At 47.7% G+C, this 19381-nt stretch overlaps 1 protein-coding gene across 2 annotated transcripts in view; it reads right to left on the reverse strand.

Annotated features, from left to right (window-relative positions):
• Positions 1-83: 83 nt before the first annotated feature.
• The window catches only part of trpm6 (transient receptor potential cation channel, subfamily M, member 6), a 31479-nt gene continuing 12181 nt past the window's right edge, over positions 84-19381 (reverse strand). For both annotated transcript variants that reach the window (XM_036144500.1, XM_021307934.2), the window contains exons 18-41: positions 18348-18500; positions 18084-18239; positions 17852-17980; positions 17452-17703; positions 17177-17351; positions 9243-9357; positions 8959-9155; positions 8709-8841; positions 8088-8547; positions 7653-7958; positions 7302-7572; positions 7112-7209; positions 6890-6992; positions 5207-5253; positions 5049-5113; positions 4937-4962; positions 4772-4822; positions 4522-4587; positions 4130-4422; positions 3946-4028; positions 3666-3871; positions 3494-3545; positions 3252-3364; positions 84-651 (exon numbers count right to left, since the gene is read on the reverse strand). In XM_036144500.1, the coding sequence (XP_036000393.1) occupies positions 569-651; positions 3252-3364; positions 3494-3545; positions 3666-3871; positions 3946-4028; positions 4130-4422; positions 4522-4587; positions 4772-4822; positions 4937-4962; positions 5049-5113; positions 5207-5253; positions 6890-6992; positions 7112-7209; positions 7302-7572; positions 7653-7958; positions 8088-8547; positions 8709-8841; positions 8959-9155; positions 9243-9357; positions 17177-17351; positions 17452-17703; positions 17852-17980; positions 18084-18239; positions 18348-18500 (3633 nt within the window). In that variant the 3' untranslated portion in view covers positions 84-568. The remainder of the gene's footprint in view (positions 652-3251; positions 3365-3493; positions 3546-3665; positions 3872-3945; positions 4029-4129; positions 4423-4521; positions 4588-4771; positions 4823-4936; positions 4963-5048; positions 5114-5206; positions 5254-6889; positions 6993-7111; positions 7210-7301; positions 7573-7652; positions 7959-8087; positions 8548-8708; positions 8842-8958; positions 9156-9242; positions 9358-17176; positions 17352-17451; positions 17704-17851; positions 17981-18083; positions 18240-18347; positions 18501-19381) is intronic.

Consider the following 19381-nt stretch of genomic DNA (forward strand, 5'->3'; position numbering starts at 1 on the left):
GACCAGGGAGAGGTTCAGAGCTTTGCAGAGACCCCAGCGAGTCCTCCTTTGAGATGTACATAAAATGTGAAGGTCTGAAGTGATTTTTTTTGTTAAATTCTATATTTTATCGCTTTTGTAGACATTTTGTTGTGGGAAGAAAAAAATAAATAAAAGAAATTTTATGGGTGCATTTCTGCCTTTCTTTTATTATTTTTCAAACGTATACAAGTTAGAGTTGTTGTTTTTCTTTTATTCAAAATACAGCCATTCAAAGTGTGCAAGTTTGCAATAATTCAGTTATTCCTTCGTTTAAAAAATTTACAAAATATCTCATTAACCTATTTAGTTTTCTTTTTATTTGCTTTATATTCTGGTGAAAATATGTGCAATTTTTAGTTCAAATAAAAAAAAAATTCCAATAATCCAGTCAAAAACCCTCTGATAACAGAGATAGCTCACACTCCCTGTTATCAGGCAGTTTACATTGTAAACAAATAAGGGCTGATATGGTTTCAGATAAATGTCTTTGTTATAATAAGTGCACGTGTGCCCCCCCCCCTCCCCTCCATTCTTCCTTGGTCAAACGTTACATCTCGTTTTCATCACCGTCTCCTTCTTCCTTCCCCGGCATCGGCTCTGCCTCGCTGCTGCCCGGGTGCCTCCTTAAATCTGAACAACAGAAACATCAGTTAGCGACACGCCACTCCAATAACACAGTCATTATCACAAGAAAGAGAATACTGACAGGCCTGGGAGGAAGTCCACGCATCCAGCATGAATAATTTGGTTTGATTTGTTAGGAGATATCTTGGAGAGGACACAAGAAAAGGAAGAGCAAACACGACGCACCTTTGAAATATCAAAACAACTGTGTCTGTGAGTGTTTGCGTTCATGTGTTTGTTTGCTGCGCTTGTTTGTTTTCGAGTGCAGTTTCTTTCCGCGCAGTTATCCTCTAGATGCCGGTATCGTGTCTACCCAGAGACATTAATTAATAGCTAATCAAAGCTAATGTCTCAGCAGCACATTGCCAGCACAAAGACATGATTAATACGTAATCAAAGGCCGCACAGCACAACGCACAAAGCAGGGCCCACCCCCAAGCCTCGAACGCTACTGTTGTTAGAGAAATAAACGAAGACTCGCTGCTTAATTAGCTGGCTGCTGGTGCGTGCCGACTTCATTTGAAGTTGTCGGGGATTTCTCTCAGAGCCAACTTGGCCACATGAGTGACGACACGGAGGTGACATTTAAACAGACGCGTGTGCGCGCACGTATGTGAGAGGAATCAGCGCCGTGATATTAAACATAATTAGGGGAGAAAAAAGCATTTAAAGCATTAAAAGATCACTAAAAAACACATTCAGCACCATAAAAAGTACTAATACTCCAATTAGAGTCAAGCACAGTTTCCTCATTGTTCTTTGCTGGATTCGTAGATTGAATGGAGAGAGACTGTGAGCATCAATTTTCAAGTCTTACTACAGATCTCAATTAGATTTTGGTCTTGACTGTGATGAGGGTATTCTAATACACACATCTGCTTTGATCTAAACCACTGCGTCGGCGCTCTGGCTCCATGTTTAAGGCTGCTGTCCAGCTGGGAGGTGAACCTTGACGATGGTTTAAAGCCTTTTACTGCCTGCAACAGGTTTTTTTCCAGTATTGTCCGTTACTTTGCTCCATCCATCCTCCCATCAACTGACCAGGTTTCCTGTCCTTGCTTCTAAAAAAAAGCCCTCACATAGCACAATGCCAGCGTCCTATCTCACTGTAGGGATCGTGTGCTCAGGGTGTTGTGCAGTATTAGTTTTAGCTTGTGGCCAAATTTCAGACAGGGCTTCCTACGGAAAAATAAAAGCGTTCTTCTGGACATTTTTTTTTCCAATTAAAGCAAGCTTTGTATCATCCTGTCGGATTCTTCCAACTGGGCTGTGGATCTCTGCAGCTCCTCCAAAGCTACCGTGGGCAGTTGTGAGAGTCTGTGTGATATTTAAAGATTAGGATGTTGTTTTTATAAACTAGCCCTCGTTTAATATTTCTCCCTGAGCTACTTGCTGTATTCCCTGATGTTCTCTAACGAACGTCTGAGGCCTTCACAGAACAGATGATTTACACTTTATTGTAGAGTTTAAATGGCACACAGTGGATTTCATTGACCGATACGGTGACTTCTGAAGGCCTTTAGTTGCCACAGACTTTATTTTGGGGTATCAGGAGTAAAAATATATAGTTAGGGTTAGGAAGAAAACTTTCTAAAAAATAGAAAAATCTTTTGCATCGTCAATTTGGAGTGATCAGAAACACAAAATCGAAGGTGAAATGTTGTTGTGGGAGACAATCTGGTACATTAAAGTCATTGAAAATATAAACCGCCCTTTTCAAGACAATATTTTAATTTAATTTCAAGACTTTCAGAAAAAAATATATAACCTCAATAAGGATTTCTGGAAGTTCTAAATACACATAAAGTGACTTGGCCGGCTGACTCACTGGTATATTCTATATTTAAAAAATAACTTAATCACCATCCGTCCGACCTTTTACGGGCTTGGTGTTACGGGGGAAGATCGATAATAATCTAAACTCCAGTTTAGTCTCAACACCTACATTGTGCCTCCTTAGTTGTCTAGATGATAATCTCAGAATAGAAAGAAAAAGAGCACAATGGCTCAAAATTACAATCCCCACCGCTGAGAGTCATGCTAAGGCACTGGAAAGGGAAACACAAACCTACTTAGACAGAATGGTGCACTACCCTATCTGAGAATGCTTCATACGAACAAATGATCCGCAAGATAAACAGACAATTATACAGGTTTGAAGCTGTGTGGGAGATATTCTTAACTCAGATGGGAGGTTCTTGACTTTAAATGGCTCACATAAAAAGGATGCAGAGTGCCCCAAAGCTTTAGGTGTTTTCTTGTTGTTGCTTTGACTGGCTGTATATGTATTACAATGTTTTTGTATATGATGCCGATTGGTTTACTCATAATCTGCAGAAAATGTATAAACATGTATGAGCTTTTGGGATGATCTAGATTTTTTTGTCATGGGGCCAAAAATTCCTGACAGTACCCCCGGTCCCATGTACAATTTTGTGTTGGTTTATCAGACAAAATTCTAATAGTAAATTGCAGTTTGTGCTTGTAACATAACATTTGGAAAATGTTCAGGTAGTGTGAATACTTTTTCAAGTCGTTATATTTCACCGACTGTTCCTTTGACTTACAGACACTTACTGGTTTAGGAGAAATGGGACATTTCTGACCTTTTAGACCCAGTCTGCTGCAGCAGAAGTTGCAGGAGTGTTTCTGCAGGAAGCCGTTGATGGCAACGTCTCCAAGGTTATCGGGACCAAAGAGCATCTCCCCCCTGCTACAGCTGCAGAGATGCATGAAAGTACTGCCTTAACTCTAGACCTGAACTCTTTAACTCATGTCAGAGTTAAGAAGTGCTACATGTAAAATTAAAAACCATTGTAAAGCCACGTGCTATTTTGGATTTGTGTACCTTTGGTCATCTACCATGATGACTGTTGGATCAGTCAGTTCCTCTCCCACTCCTGGCAACAACATAAAGCAGATATAACCAGAAGAAACAAAAAGTGAAAAGAAAAAACCCACAAACCCCTACACAGTGATACAACTACGTGGCACAAATACACAAATAGGGAAACGTTTACCTTGTATGTCAAGCACCAGCATTTCTCTGCGCGAGTACTCATAGGTCCAGTGAGAAAATGCCAACAGCATGTCCTCCAATGAACAGCAGGGGGCGATCTCTTCCCCTGTGTTGTTATTGTATTTCCTGAAGTTCCCTATCAGATTTCTCTCAATAGTCAACCACTGGCCATTAGCATGCCAGAGAACCAGGGAAACATCTAGAAATCTAGCAGAAAGAAGGCGAGAGTCACCACATCCACAAACATCCGCCTACAGGCTGCTTTCAGAGAGGAAACGCACCTCGGTGAGTGATGCATATCTTCCGGTTTGATCTGGTTAAACACTTGCATCATCTTCTGGGCTGCTCTCTGTTGCTGGATCTCCTTAAGGAGATCAAGGATGGAGATCACAGAGTTATATATCACAATGTTTAAGGATATATAAGGGGTACTTTGCTAATAAACAGACGATTTTGGCAACCTACCCTTAAACAGAGCTGCAGTGGGGTGCTCCCGTGGAAGTACCTCTGGCAAGAACGAATCACCTCCGGCTTAAAGGCTTTGACTACGTATATGTGACCGGGCTTGAGCACATCCTGTTCTGCCCAGGTACACAGCATTCTGCTGCCCTGCCGGAGACCCCCGTCCAGGGAACCCTCCTCACTAGAGAGCGGCTTCAGCATCGCAGACAGGCCTCGGGAGCTCCAGGAGGAGACGGAGCTGAACTCCGCTCCAGAGCGTTCCTCTTCCAGAGAGAAGACGCTCACTTCTTCCCCTCCTGCAGCCAGGGTGAAAAAAAAAGTTCAGTAGAGTAGAAAACGACAAAAAATAACTTTTTTAGTTAAAAAAGAGGAACTTGACAACACAAAAAAGTTACCCAAAACTGAAACAGGAGTAAAGGGGATGCTGTGAGCCAGCCTCATCAGATTGTTTCTCTCCATGGCTTATAAAACAGAGATGGACACAATACTATTAAAACGCCACGTAGAAAACAAACAAAGAAATTAAAGCAAAACAGGTGTACAATCAAAAAAACTAAGTCAGTAGAAAGCAACTCCAGAGGATGCATAAACAGTGCTGCTATATCGGGTTAAATAAAACGTCTATTTTCTTTATACGGTCAATACCTGAAAAGTGTGGGTACAGATTGTCGCTGGACTGGAAGGAGGAGCTCTTGGCTGCAGCAAACAAAAGATGTGCAAAGTTCAAATACTAAAATCTAAATCCCAGAGATCTCCAGAAATAAACTACGCCAGCACGTTATATGAAATCTGCTAAACGTTAGGAATTACCTTCCGGAGTAAATCCGCTCTGCAAACTACAACGCAGATGGAAAGAAAACTGTCATTAAAATATTTAGATATTCCAGTTAACTTTGACAGGATAGCAGAAGGAGAGACTTACGAAGACCTGCGGCTCATCGATCTGGCCCAGCTGCTCCACGCTGAGTGAGTGGGACTCCACATCTCCTGAGAATCAAAGAGACCAGGCAATCATCTCCAGACCTTTTACTGATATTCCTGATAATCACTCGAGAAACCAACCGTTCAGCCAGGATTTACCTGATGGGAAAACACCTGCTTCTGCATTAAATCAGTGGGATCAAAATCTGAAACAAAAAATCATCGTATTGCTGTCAAAATAAAGCTGGACTCAGTTGGTAATGTATATAAAGGCTTCCGTATGCAGCGCATTTTACAACCTATTCACAACCCCTTCAGCTTTTTCACATCTTGTTACATTACTGACACAAACGTAAATATTGGGATTTTATTCGACGGACAAATGCAAAGTAGTGTATCATTGAGAAGAATAAATGTTTTGTCTACAAATAATAATCTGAAAAGCTCGGCATGCACATGTAGTTCCCCCTACCTTTTAGCGGCAATTAAAGCTCAGTCTTTCGGGGCATGTCTATACAAGCCTTGCTCACAGTTGTAAGTCTTTTTGGGCCTTTAACACGTTCTTTTTCAGGAATGCCTTGTATGTGGCTCTATCCATCAACTTTAACCATCCACCGTATTCCTGATGAGGAAAAGCCTCCCCACAGCATGATGCTGCCACCACCGTGCTTCACGGTGGGCATGGCGTGTTTGGAGTGATGTCCAGCATTAATATCCCACCACAGGCAGTATTTTTACAATCTCATACCCTCCAACATGCCCTTTGGTATGAACAGCACTTCATATGGATTTCTTTCCACAGTGATTTTCTTTTTACCCCTCTTCTATAGAAGACCCTTTAACGGAATGGAAGCGCGGTAGTTGTCCTTTTGACAAAATGGGCAAAGATTTTACTGGAGCTGTGGATCTCTGCAGAGTTAACATGGTTAACTTTGATGCTGTGTTCAAACTGAACGCGCTTTGAGTGTCAGGGATGTCTGGTTTACATGCAAAGTTAATGGTGGACGCGCATCTAGGAGCGTCGAGAGGCACATTTCACCCATCGAATGAAGCACGTTTTGAGATTTTAAATGTCTGAGCCTCCAAAGCGGCAGACGCTAGAGTTGGAAAAAACTTTTGCAGCTGGAAGCGGAGCATCAACAAGTCAGAGAGACCGCAATGTGACGTAGTGGTGGATTTTCTGACGAGAAGGAAGGACCAGAAAAGCCAGGAAGTCGACAATGGAGAACAAACTCACCGTCGCTGTTTGTGCTCATCCTTCTATCTATGATCAGTCGAGCTTTCACTAAAGAGACAGTAATAGAAAGGACCTTGCCTGGAGGAGGATTAGCCAGGAAGTTGGGATCTTGTGTAAGTTATAAAAACTTTTGCTACGGTAAGTATTTCCCAGCACTTGAGGAAAAGAACAAGGTAGCGCATCAGACGTCTGTCCACCCCTTGCTCAGAGTGCCAAAAACGCTCTGCACAAGCATCCAAGTAGAAGCGTCGGACGCCTTGCAGACGCTCAAATCCCGTTCGGTCTGAACACAGCATTGGGCGGCCTGTTTACTGCCTCCAACCTCAGAAAGCAATTGTTTTTCCTGGATTTTATTTAGCCCTATCCATAAGAGATATTTTGAAAACCATAACACACAGGTGTACTGCATTTAGGCGACTTCTTCATAGAACTGATTGCACTGGAGTCTATTTAGTGTTATCAGACTAAACGCGGCTGAATACTCATACCACACTTTTAGCTAATAATTCATAAAAAAAAAAATTCCAAAAGCAAGTATAATTTTCATCCATCTCACAATAATCCACCACTTTGTGCTGGTTGTGTTGGTGAATGGAGATCCTTACTGAGCTGAGTCAGGCTGGTTGAAGCTGACCAGCATGTCGGTTCTCCTTTACACCTTTGGCGTCTTCTCCACAGGGTGTCAGACAAGTGGGACTCCAAGGTCTCCTGTTTTAAAAACACGCGAGAGACGAGCGCAGATAATGTGAGAGCCGTGCATTTTCAGCATCCTATTTAGATCGGCATGAAAAAAGTAAACGTCGGCAGCGTGTTGTGGATCACATTACTGGATCTGGAGTGCCCTCTTTTATCTTTACTGTCTTCCTGCTGTGGATTTTGCCTCTGCTGTCCGAGTCTTGAGAGAAGTCTGGGGTCTTTGCCCATTCTGCGGAAACAAAGAAATAACCACGTGCTGGAGACTCCAGATGCAGAACAAAACAATAATCCGAGACATAAAAGTGGTCCAAGGTGTTTTACCTTGGCTCTTGCTGCACCGTAAAGACGTATCATCTCTGAAGCCTCTTCTGCCAAACATGCACTCCTTGTTTAGGGTTTCTTTAAGAGATGGAAATGATCCCCTCGTTGGACTGAGGGGTGCACCATAGAAGGTCATGTTCTCCATGCTGGATGAAAGAGACCTGCAGTACCCATACGGACGGTCTCTGGGCATACACTCCCACCTGGGGGATAACGGGGGTCTCCTCCAATGGCTGGAATGTCTGGAGGGAAAACTTGGTTGACTTTCATCCTGAGAAAAGACGAGAGTTATGAAACATCATGAATGATGGGTTCAGACAGAGTAAAACCGTTACCACAGCCCACAAATACCTCCGCGTGAGGCACATCTTCCTGTCTTATATCTTCTTCTTTCTCTTCCCTTTCAGCGTCCTCTTCTGCTTCCTCCACCGAAACTTCCTCCTGACTGGGATACAAGGATGGGTCATGTGTCCAAGCTCTGTTGTGTGGCATCCCGATGTGTTTGGAAGGGATGGGAGACCCACAGCGGGACGATTCAGGGGACTCAGAAGGTGTCTTATTTCTAACACCACTGAGATTAAACGGAGAGGAGGACGCACGTGATCCAAGTCTAGAGCCTCTGAACAACTTCTCACTGGGATCTTCAACAGAAGCACCCTTGAAAAAAATACGAATTTAGTTACTACACTTTACAGGTCAGTTCAGTGATGATTTGACTATTTTAAAGACAAACAATTACGATGAAGACGATACTTCAGGCATTCTCTTAAAAACTAAATGTCTTACGGCCTGGGCTGTAGCTGCCTCTTTTGCTGATTCCGCTCTCGCCTCAGCGTGTCCCTTTTTTCCTTCTCTGCCTTGCCTCACCCCGCCGTGGCGATCCTGCGATGCTCGTCGACTCGCCTCCAGAGCAAAGCACTTCAGCAAAGAGGGCGGGGTGCTTTTACAGGCTTTGATCATCTGGCGCCGTGCATCAGAAGCATCACAGCTTCCTTCTCCCCTGTGAGCGAGGGTCCAGCTGTGAGGAAAGACATGGCGGTACGCCGCTGGGACGCGGCGACACAGAGCCAAGCGGGCTTCTTCCTGCTGAAGGCTGTCGGAGGCAGAGAGCAGGGTGAGGGTGTCCACAGCCAGCGCAGAGAGGTCCTGAAGCTGCCCAAGCTGACCGTCCAACCCTGACAGGCTGTCCTGGATGAAGTTGACCTTCTCCGAGACCTCCCCCACCATGCCACTCATCTCAACAGCTCTACGGGTGCAACAACAAAGACCGTTGTTTAAACTTGGAACGACGCAACAAAATTTCTGTCATGACTGAACAATCGCTCTTAATACCAAATGCCAATTTTTCGCAGCGTAGGTAAACAGATTTTTATTTTATTTTAGTGTGCAGTCCAAAATCCAACGAACCTCTCAGCTGTGGCTCTGACTCGGTTTAGCTGAGTGCTGTGGACATCTTCGTTCTTCTCATGAAAGTAGACTTCAACGCATTTCTCCTCAAACTCATACAGCTTCTTTCTATCCTCAAGGCCCAGATAGAGTTCTGGTAAAATAAAATAAAATATTAAAAAAACAGGAGAAACGCCTTTTTGCTTAGTGGCAACATGCATTTCAACAATAACCGCAAATCTGTGTTTCTAAACACTCTTCTGGTACTCACTTAGCCCAGGCCGCCTCTCTTCCCGCTCAGCATCTCCTCTAAATCTCCTGTAGATGCATCTCACAGCAAGAGCCACGTGACTGAAGAGGATGAAGGGCGGGGGAAGCCACGGCCTTTCCTGATACGTCCTTATGTAGCGATAACGGTTGTACTTCCACAGTTTGTTGGATATTGAGGCCATATCAAAATAGATGTTGCTGGTAGGATAAAAACCACAGCAATTCACACCGTGCTCTTGTTTTAACCTACTTTTTTTTGTTTTTGCCAGACTAAAGGGGGCTCACTTGAAAAATGCAATGAGAATGTTGACCATGATGATGTACTGGAAGAACATGTAGACGGCCTGGAGAAGCGGCGGCAGGAAAGAAGCAGGAGGACAGGAACCATCGGCAGCACATGCTGTCAACACACAAACACACAGATGGTACGCCGGTGGGAAGCAGTGTGGCCACTGAATAAGAAACCACAAGAAACGTCAAGGTAACTTTTCAGTAAGTGGTCAGATCAGGCGGAGGTCATCGAGCAAACGCCCAAAAGCAAACGTGTGCAAAGTGCACAAGAAAGGAGGGCTACACAATGTCAAATTACGGTTAATAAGGGAAGCCTTTATGGGGACATTCGCAGAAACCGTGTTGGCTTCATGCAGATGAAACAGGCAACAAAACAACTAAACTGGATCAAAGCCATCCTGCAGAATCTCCAGTTGAGGCAAAATATTTTCTCTGCCAAGAATGACAAATAGGAGAGCACAGCAATGGCGACTATGTACAACACTAATGAAATGAGGTTATGTTACTGGACATTAGAGCCACGGATGTTCAAATCTTACATATAACATTCATTTAATTGTGTATTTAAAATGGAGCTTGGTACCAGCAATTGGGTATTGGAGAGAAAAAAATTAAAAGCTCCCTACGTGCAATACTATTGTTCTTTTTCATAATATTCACTCTGTGTCTCGCTATGGGATGCAGCCTCCTGCAGCCCTGATAGAAGCATTTATCTCAATCTGCCAATCCTGATTGGCCGGTGAAAGTGCTCGTCTTACGCCACGCCCAGTAGCCCCGACTACTAAAGCGTGCGCAGATCACGTCACTTCAATTCAAAACCTCTTCTCACCTCAGAGCTTATCTCACGTCGGAGCCTTTTGCTAGCTTAACTGCCCATAGACGGACCTTGCTAGCTTCCGTCGCCGGACGCTAGCACTGTGCTTCGATTTCTGCCCTGTCCGCTCACTCCAGACCGGACCGGTATCGTTTTTTTCCGTTCACTCCACGGCGGAATCCCTCTCGGCTCCCCTCCGCGGACGCTCGAGTCGGTCGAGCATTTGGCACACCAGCGAATTTCTCGACCCCACCACGCTAGCACACCAGCTAGCCACGATCCCTTTCCCTACCAGCACTCCAGCTCGTCGGAAAATGGCAACCGTGAAAAACCCTCACACCAGAGGAGACTACCGTCTTTGTGGTTGCGGGAACAAAATTTCGGGGAAGGACACCCACCCGGTGTGCAGTACCTGTCTGGGGGTCGACCACGCCAGGTCAGCCCTCGAAGTTCCCGGGTCCTGTGGGCACTGCAAAGTGTTCACGGTCAAGAGCCTCAGACGAAGACTAGCCCGCCAGGTTAGCATCTCGGACCGTGACCCATTCCTCCCCACCGCCGCCCACGAGGCAGCTGCGGAGGAGGACGAGGACATGGCTGGGGAAGCCCCGGAGACTGGCTACGACTGGAGTACCCAGTGCGAGCAGCTCCGTGCCCCCCCGTTTCCCGAGGAAGACGTGCTGGATGTTAGCCCCATGGAGGAGGATGACGACGCCTCGTTCCTCATATCAGAGGACGAGGAAGAGGATGACATCTTCATGGCGCCAGTCCAGACTGAAAAGCCGAAGCTGCCGAGCCCTTCCACCAGGGAAGACAGGGGAGCGAGCTCACCAGCTCCCTCCCTCCATGTGGACCTGCTCGACGTGTGCAAACGCGCGGCAGAGAAACTGGAGATCCCCTGGCCGATTGCAATAGCGGAGCCCACCCGGTCCCGCTATGAAGGCAAACGGCTTCCCTTGGCGCGAAATGCGATGAAGCATCTTCTTCCTGTCTTCCCCGAGTTGCTGACTGAGCTCTCCAAAACATGGACTAGCTGCCCGTACAGCAACAGGAGCCCCATTGCGGGCGCGGCATCCCTCGATTGCGAGGCGATGGACGCCCATGGCTTCTTCTCCATGCCTCCGGTGGAAGTCCCGGTAGCTGCGCATCTCTGCCCAGGCAGCGCAAGCCAGCTGTCCGCGGCTTCCACCAGGCGCCCGACGCTGCCAGCTAAGCCCGAGCGTTTTCAGTCTGCGCTGACAGAAAGGGCGTACAAAGCAGCTGCCCTCTCGGCCAGAGCCCTCAACGCCCTCTCCATCCTCACTGCCTACCAAGCGGAGTTGTTTGGCGCGTCCGCTGAGGAGCAAGACCCGGATGCGTGGGAGGAAATGGCGGTCATCGCCGATTTGTCTCTCCGCATCCAACGTGTCTCGGTCCAGGCCACGGGAAAAGTGATGGCAACCCTCGTCGTCCAGGAGCGAGCGAGATGGCTCAGTCTCGCTAACCTGACAGACAGGGAGCGGGATGACATCCTGGATATGCCAATCGTCCCTGAAGGCATCTTCGGCTCCGCATTGGCCACAATGCAGCAGAGATGCGAGGCAAAAAAGAAGGACAACGAGGCCCTCAAGCTTTGTCTCCCTCGGAAAGCCCCAGCGCCTTCACCTCCGGTGCAGCGCAAAACCTTTGTGCAAGCTGCCTCCCAGCCGCCGCGTTTTAAAATACAGAGACGGCCACCACCACCTGGCCAGCCCCTCCCGATGAGGAAGGAGCGCGGAGCCGGCTGGCATGGGAAACCCGCCTCCCCGACCGCTGCGCCGCCGCTGCCCACAGCCGCCGCGACCTCGGTCCCCCGGGCGATGAAGAAAAAGAGAGCGGCCTGACAGCCGCCCGTTCCTCAGTTGGTGCAGCCTGCAGATCCCCGTTGCGCAGGCCCACCGTTTTGGCTTGTTCGTGCGCGCCCCGTGCCACCGCTGCCCGTTCCAGAGCCGGTCCGCGAGGAGAGGGACATCGCCTCGGAGAGTTGCGCTGTTGCGCCCCGAGCAGAATGTCCACAAGCACACACATACACACACGTTCGAAGGTTGAACGGTGTGAAAATAAAAACAATAAATCTGTCACAACCAGGCCACGAGCCGAGGGTGCAGATAATAAAAAAAGCCAAAACAAACAATGCTCTCCCCATAAGCAGGGTGGCCATTCAGCCCCCTGCAGCCCTGCTACCGGGATGGGCGTCGCCGTCCCCGCGGAGCAGAGCAGAGCGCCCCGTCACACCTGCGGTGGTACCCGAGGATCATTTCCCGGCTCTACCACAGGGGGGCGCGGAGCAAAAGCCGCAGTGTGCTCCTGCTCTTTCTCTCAAATGGGAAAGCTGGAAAGCAGCAGCGGCCCCACCGTGGGTATTACGCACAATTTCCCGGGGATACAGGCTTCAATTCGCCACTGTCCCTCCCCGTTTCTCCGGCGTAGTACACTCACATGCACAGGGAGAATCAGCTCGAGTCTTACAGGAGGAGATCCTCTCTCTGATAGACAAACGAGCGGTTTCTGTCGTATCTCCCGAACAGAGTCTGTCAGGGTTTTACTCCAGATACTTCCTCGTCCCCAAACGGGGGGGGGGGGGAGGGGAATCCGCCCTATTCTGGACCTGAGAGCCCTGAACAAATTCCTGCGGAAATACAAGTTCAGGATGCTGACACATGCAGCACTGCTGCGTCTAGTAAGACCGAACGACTGGTTTTCGTCCGTGGATCTGAAAGATGCGTATTTCCACATTCCCATTTACCCCCCTCACAGACAATATCTCCGATTTGCCTTTCAAGGGGTGTGTTACGAATACCGTGTTCTACCATTCGGCCTGTCTCTCAGCCCGAGGGTTTTCATACGGTGCACAGAGGCCGCGGTAGCCCCGCTCAGACGCCGTGGGATACGTCTGGCCACGTATTTGGACGACTGGCTCCTGTTAGCGCAGTCAGAACAGGAAGCCAGGGTTCACACACATATTGTCACAGCACACCTGATGGATTTGGGTTTTGTGATAAATATGGAAAAGAGCCACCTATCTCCGACGCAGGAGATATGCTTTCTGGGGCTATCCCTGCGCTCTGTGCCGTTCACAGCTCGCCTATCAGAGGAGAGGGTGACGACTTTCAGAGCTTGCCTTGCACACTTCCGTCGGCACAGATCCGTCCAGTTCAGACTGTGCCTTCGGTTGCTGGGTCTGATGGCCTCAGCCATCCTCGTGATTCGCCTCGGCCGTCTTCACATGCGGGACTTTCAGCGCTGGGTCGCTTCGCTCCGAATGGACCCCGTGCGTCATGGCGCACGGCGGATAACGGTCACAGCGGACTGTGTAACAGCTCTGCGCTGTTGGCGAGCCCCGTCCTTCCTGACCCAAGGGGTGCCCATGGGCACCGTCTCGTCCAGGAAGGTTGTGACCACGGATGCCAGCCTATACGGCTGGGGCGGCATTCACAAGGGCAGGTCTGTGAGGGGTCGCTGGAACCAAGCTCTCCAGCGCCTGCACATAAACTTCCTCGAACTTTCAGCTGTGTTTCTTTCCCTGAGACACTTCCTCCCATTCCTCTCAGGTCACCATGTCGTGGTGAGGACAGACAACACGACAACAGTGGCGTATATCAACCGCCAGGGAGGCTTGCGCTCTCGTATGTTGCACGATCGGGCACGCGAACTCATCCTCTGGAGCAGTGCCCACTTTCTCTCCCTGAGGGCGACGCACGTCCCGGGAGATTTAAACACAGGTGCGGACCTGCTGTCCAGGGGCGCGCCAATGTACGGAGAATGGACGCTGCACCCGCAAGTCGTGGAGCAGATATGGCCGCGCTATGGCCGCGCCCAGATAGATCTGTTCGCGTCCAGGGAAAACGCTCGATGCGAGCTGTTCTTCTCTCTGAGGACCCTGAATGCTCCCCTGGGCGTAGACGCACTAGCGCACGCTTGGCCGCACGAGCTGCTCAACGCGTTCCCCCCGCTGGCCCTGATACCCCCTACTCTCGCCAGAGTGAGGGCATCCAATCACAAGCTGATCCTGATAGCTCCACACTGGCCAGCACAACACTGGCTGGCGGAGATATTCCAAATGCTGTGCGCCCAGCCTTGGCAGCTGCCGCTGCACAGGGACTTGCTCTCGCAGGGGGCGGGGACAGTGTTCCACCCGCACCCGGAGCGACTGCAGCTGTGGGCCTGGCCCGTGAGTGGCTCAATTTGACCACTGCTGGGCTCCCTCAGAGTGTAGTTAATACTATCCAAAATGCCAGGGCTCCCTCCACCAGGACTCTATATGGCTCCAAGTGGGGACTGTTTGAGCGGTGGTGTCTTGAACGGGACTACGTTCCTTTTCAGTGTTCTGTACCAGCGATTCTGTCGTTTTTACAGGAACTGATTGATAAAGGAAAAGCCTTTTCCACGGTTAAGGTCTATCTGGCTGCTATAGCGGCGTGCCATATAGGATTTGGGGACAAAACGGCGAGCCAACACCCTTTGGTGTGCCGGTTTATGAAGGGCGCGCGCAGGCTTCTCCCTGTCTCCAAACCTTTGCTGCCCCCGTGGGATTTGATGGTGGTTCTGGAAGGGCTCAAAGGGCCCCCTTTTGAGCCATTGTTGGGGACCAGTCTTAAACATCTGTCTCTTAAGACAGTGCTGTTACTGGCTCTGGCCTCTGCGAAACGAGTCAGCGACATTCATGCGCTCTCTGTGAACCCCGCATGTACTCGGTTCGACCCGGGGTACACGCGTATGGTTCTGAAACCCAACCCAGCTTTTGTTCCTAAAGTAGTTGGTTCTTGTTCACCGATCGAGCTGGCGCCGTTCTCCGCTTCCCCCGGTGAACAGCGAGCGCACATGTTGTGCCCTGTTCGGGCCGTACGCTCTTATATGGACAGGACACAGAACATCAGGAGGAGTGATCAGCTCTTTGTCTCCTGGGCGGAGCCCCGTAAGGGACAGCCGATCACAAAGCAGCGCCTCGCCCACTGGGTGGTAGAGGCTATAGCTTTGGCGTATGAAAGCAGGGGTCTGCAGCCCCCGGCGGGTTTACGTGCACACTCTACCCGCGGGATGGCCGCGTCCTGGGCTTTATTCAGGGGAGTGTCCGTTCAGGACATTTGTTCGGCAGCGAGTTGGTCCTCGCCTCTGACTTTTGTGCGGTTCTACATGCTTGACGTGTCCAGACCGTGCGTGGCCAGTGCGGTCCTGAAGTCATAACGGAACTTATGGACCTTCCCCATACGGCCGGTTCTTGTTCGATAAGCTGTCTGGCAATACGGGAGCTACCATATCCCATAGCGAGACACCGAGTGAATATTATGAAAAAGAACGTTTGGTTATCTAACATAACCCCAGTTCTTAGAATAATATGAGCGAGGTGTCTCGCCAGACAACCCTTCTTGCTGGGCGGTGAGAAGAGGTTTGCTTGTTGAATTGAAGTGACGTGATCTGCGCACGCTTTAGTAGTCGGGGCTACTGGGCGTGGCGTAAGACGAGCACTTTCACCGGCCAATCAGGATTGGCAGATTGAGATAAATGCTTCTATCAGGGCTGCAGGAGGCTGCATCCCATAGCGAGACACCTCGCTCATATTATTCTAAGAACTGGGGTTATGTTAGATAACCAAACGTTTCTTTAGGAACAAAGAAACAATAGTATTAATATTGTGGGATAATCAACATAATGGCATGACGGAAAGCTTATAGAAACACATTAGAGAAACAATTGATCCTGTTCAAACATAAGGGAAGAGAAGTGGTGTGAATTTTTTCCCCCAGAAAATTCAGAAAATTAACACAAACAAACCCAAAGCTGAAGAACAACGTCAGTTTATGATAGAACAATTAGAAACAAATAGAAGAAGACTTAATAATTGACTACCTTTCCCTCCAATTAGTGGCGGACATTTGTCTAATTATTGTTTCTACTAATCATAACAGACACTTGGTTCACAGTGCAATATGTAAAGATATGCATGCACAACACAGCAGTTTGTAGGTTTATGCTCATAGTTATCAAGCACAGCAGTGAAGGATTGATGATGTGAGTTTTATGTGCGTCAGGAAATCTACATTACCAAAGTCCAGGCTTCACACGCTGTGCATAAACAAATCTCAACTAACTGAAGTAATACTGCGAGCCTGTGGGTCTAAATTCTTTAGTAAAATATGCAAATGGTTGATATGGTCACAATAAAGACAGCTAGGGTTCACACAGAACTTTATCATCTTTCTTGCAAAATTAATGACAGACTTAATGCAGGGGTGTCAAACTCCAGTCCTCGAGTGCCGGTGTCCTGCAACTTTTAGGTGTGTCCCTGGTCTAACACACGTGGATCAGATGGTTGAGTTACCTCCTCAGTATGTAGTCAGTTTCTCCAGAGTCCTGCTAATGATTTCCTTATTTGACTCAGATGTGTTGAAGCAGAGACACATAAAAGTTGCAGGACACCGCAAACCTGACTCTCGCCAGATGGATGTAGTTCTGTTGAGCTCCACATGGTTCCCCACATCCATCTGGACTCGCTGCCATTGGGAGGGATTTCAACACCACATAAAATGGACGAGCCAATTGCTGGGTGGGATTTTCGTAGATGTGACGTATCAGAGAAGGGACTGTTTGGATTCAGACAACAATGGCGGCTTGCAGTATGGAAGCAAGCGGTAACATTGATGCTGCTACTTCATCAGTGTTGTCCATTCTACCTAATATTAATTATTTAAAGGAACACCAGAGAACGACTCTGAAGGCTTTTGTTGGTGGAAACGATGGTTTCGCACTTCTCTCGACCGGGTTTGGCAAGAGCTGGATCTTCCCCAACGTCAGCGTCATGGGTTGGCTTCGATGTGAGTGGTTGATGTAGCGCGTCAATAAAGATGGCGGACAGGTGGTTCACCCAATCATATACAAGGATTTTTGATAAGGCCCCTCCTTCTGAAATACACCTCCGATGGAGCGATCCCAGACGGACGTGTGGAGCTCTGCGGAACGAAATTCATCTGGCAAGAGTCAGGTTAGGACACCGGCCCTCGATAACCGAAGTTTGACACCCCTGCTCTAATGTGTCATCTAATTTGGTACCTACGCCTGCTGTACTTTTTTTTTTTTTTAGATGTTCTAATGATTCACGTACGATCAAGTTCTCCAGCATACACTTCTCCAAAGATCATCCAGTAGGGCTGAAAGACTATATCTCGAGCTAGACTCCACGATGGCTCCTGATCTGGCGACAAGATGGCCTTCCTGGACACCCCAAAGCTCAGCAGCACAATGGCCATCATCACCACAATGAATGACATGTTACTGGTCTGGGTACACACACAGCGAAGAAAAAGAAGGGGGTTACTGGGTACCGCTTTTTCCACCACTGCATTATCTTTCTGTTGGCAGGAAGTGGTCTCAACTCACCATCTTGGTGATCATGGTGAGGTAGGGGCCGGCATGCTTATTGACAGCCAGAAGATCCAAAACTCTGACAAACCAGAAGATGATGTCCAGACAGTAAGCCACGCGTCCTGCAGTCCGGTAGGGATCAGCATGCCAACGCATCGAAAGCCCAACCAGGAACAGGAGGATGCCAACAAAGTCAGATATGTTCCAGTACTCTGAGAACCAAATCTTCAGCTTCTGCCTTAGCTTCCTTGGTTCAGACATCAATACCTAAAAACAAGACCAAAAAAAAAAAAAGATATGTTACTACTATTCTTTAGTACTGGTACGTTAACTTTGATTGTTCTTTAGCTGTACATCCATAAACCAACTCACACAACTTCAAACTTTTAATGAGAAAGGATGCAGGAAAACTCACTTCTCTGGTTTTCTCCACCGCAGTGGATATCATGTAAATAATGACGAACCACTCCAGAACACTTGGCTGATCCTCCATCTTCACCAGGATGACGTAGGAGAACAGCATTAGAAAGCCCAAGTAGAACATCTAAAAAGGAGATGAAAATATTCAGAGAAACAGATTGAGATGTTGTTCTTTGCGTGGCTCAGAACCATCAAACGTAAAGAAGAAAACGGCGGACCCAACTTACTGTGTGAAACCAGAACTTAACAACAGGAGCGGTGTAAAACTCGTACAGCTTCGTGATCCAGGACAAACACTGCGCCAATACAGGTGAGGCGGTTCTTGAAACAGAACCGAGAGGTTTATCGTGGAAGTGGAGGCCTCGCTCCGTGTCCACACTGTCCTGTGAGATAATAAGACAAGAGAAAGGAAAGCACGTGATGAGAAGTCTCCGCCAGAAGCATCCAGGAGTCTAAACTCTAGTTTAAAAAGCGCTGTGTCAGCTCCCTACCATCTGGCCCGATCTCCCGGGGACTGGCGGCGATTTCACAGGCTCGAGCCCAAACAGCATCGTCTCATGGCTCTGTGGTACGTGGCACATTTCGGCTTCGCTTTTGAACTCCAGAAGCAAGATGGCAGGAGGTAGAAGAAGGCTCAAAATGATCTAAAACAGAAACAGATGGTGAATCGTGATCAATAAGCAGCTATCAGGAAAAAAAACAGGAAGAATACCAAAGCAATGTGTTTTCATTAAAATTGCCAATTGACTTATTTCTGTGTGACAAGTAACCTTCAATTTATGAACGTAGAGAGACTTACAGGGCCTTGCAAAAGCATTCACACCTCTGCAACTTCTCCTTTGTCACATTACAATTAAAAACCTAAATGCATTCTTTTGGGGGGTTTTAAGCGACAGACCAACTAAAAGTAATGCATCATTTTGGAATCTGAATAGTGTGGTGTGCATTTGTATTCAGCTCCCCTTAGTCAAGGGATTTAGCTTGAAGAACAGCAGAATTTTATTAGTCATGGTTTTTGACATTTAAACTATGAGGCTTTTGCCCATTCTTCTGTGCAACATAGCTCAAATTCAATCAGACTGGCTGGAAAGTGTATATGAACAGCAAATCTTCAAGTCTTACCACAGGATCTAACTGGGATTTAGGTCTTGATTTTGACAATGGATGTACTTTTGTTGAGATCATTCCATTGTACCTCTGACTTTATGTTCATGGTTGGAGCCTCTAATAAATATTTTTCTAGGATTGCCCTGCATTAAGCTTCATCCAATATCCAATGTAATCCAACCTGCTTCTTTGTCATTTCTGAAGGTTTAGCTGCAGCATGATGCTGCCAGTACTGTGTTTTACTGTAGGGATGTACTCAAAAACGTATAAAGTGTATGCAGCTCAGCTGAATATTCAAAGCCTGGGATTTTGTCTCATCACCTGATGATGCTTTAATCTCTCCTTTCAGGTGGACTCTAGCTACAAAGTACCGTAGGTAACTTCTTAAGACCATTACTGGGTTTTATTTAGATACATC

Source organism: Fundulus heteroclitus, chromosome 12 (assembly GCF_011125445.2).
Source record: "Fundulus heteroclitus isolate FHET01 chromosome 12, MU-UCD_Fhet_4.1, whole genome shotgun sequence".
NCBI classification, from domain to species: Eukaryota; Metazoa; Chordata; class Actinopteri; order Cyprinodontiformes; family Fundulidae; genus Fundulus; species Fundulus heteroclitus.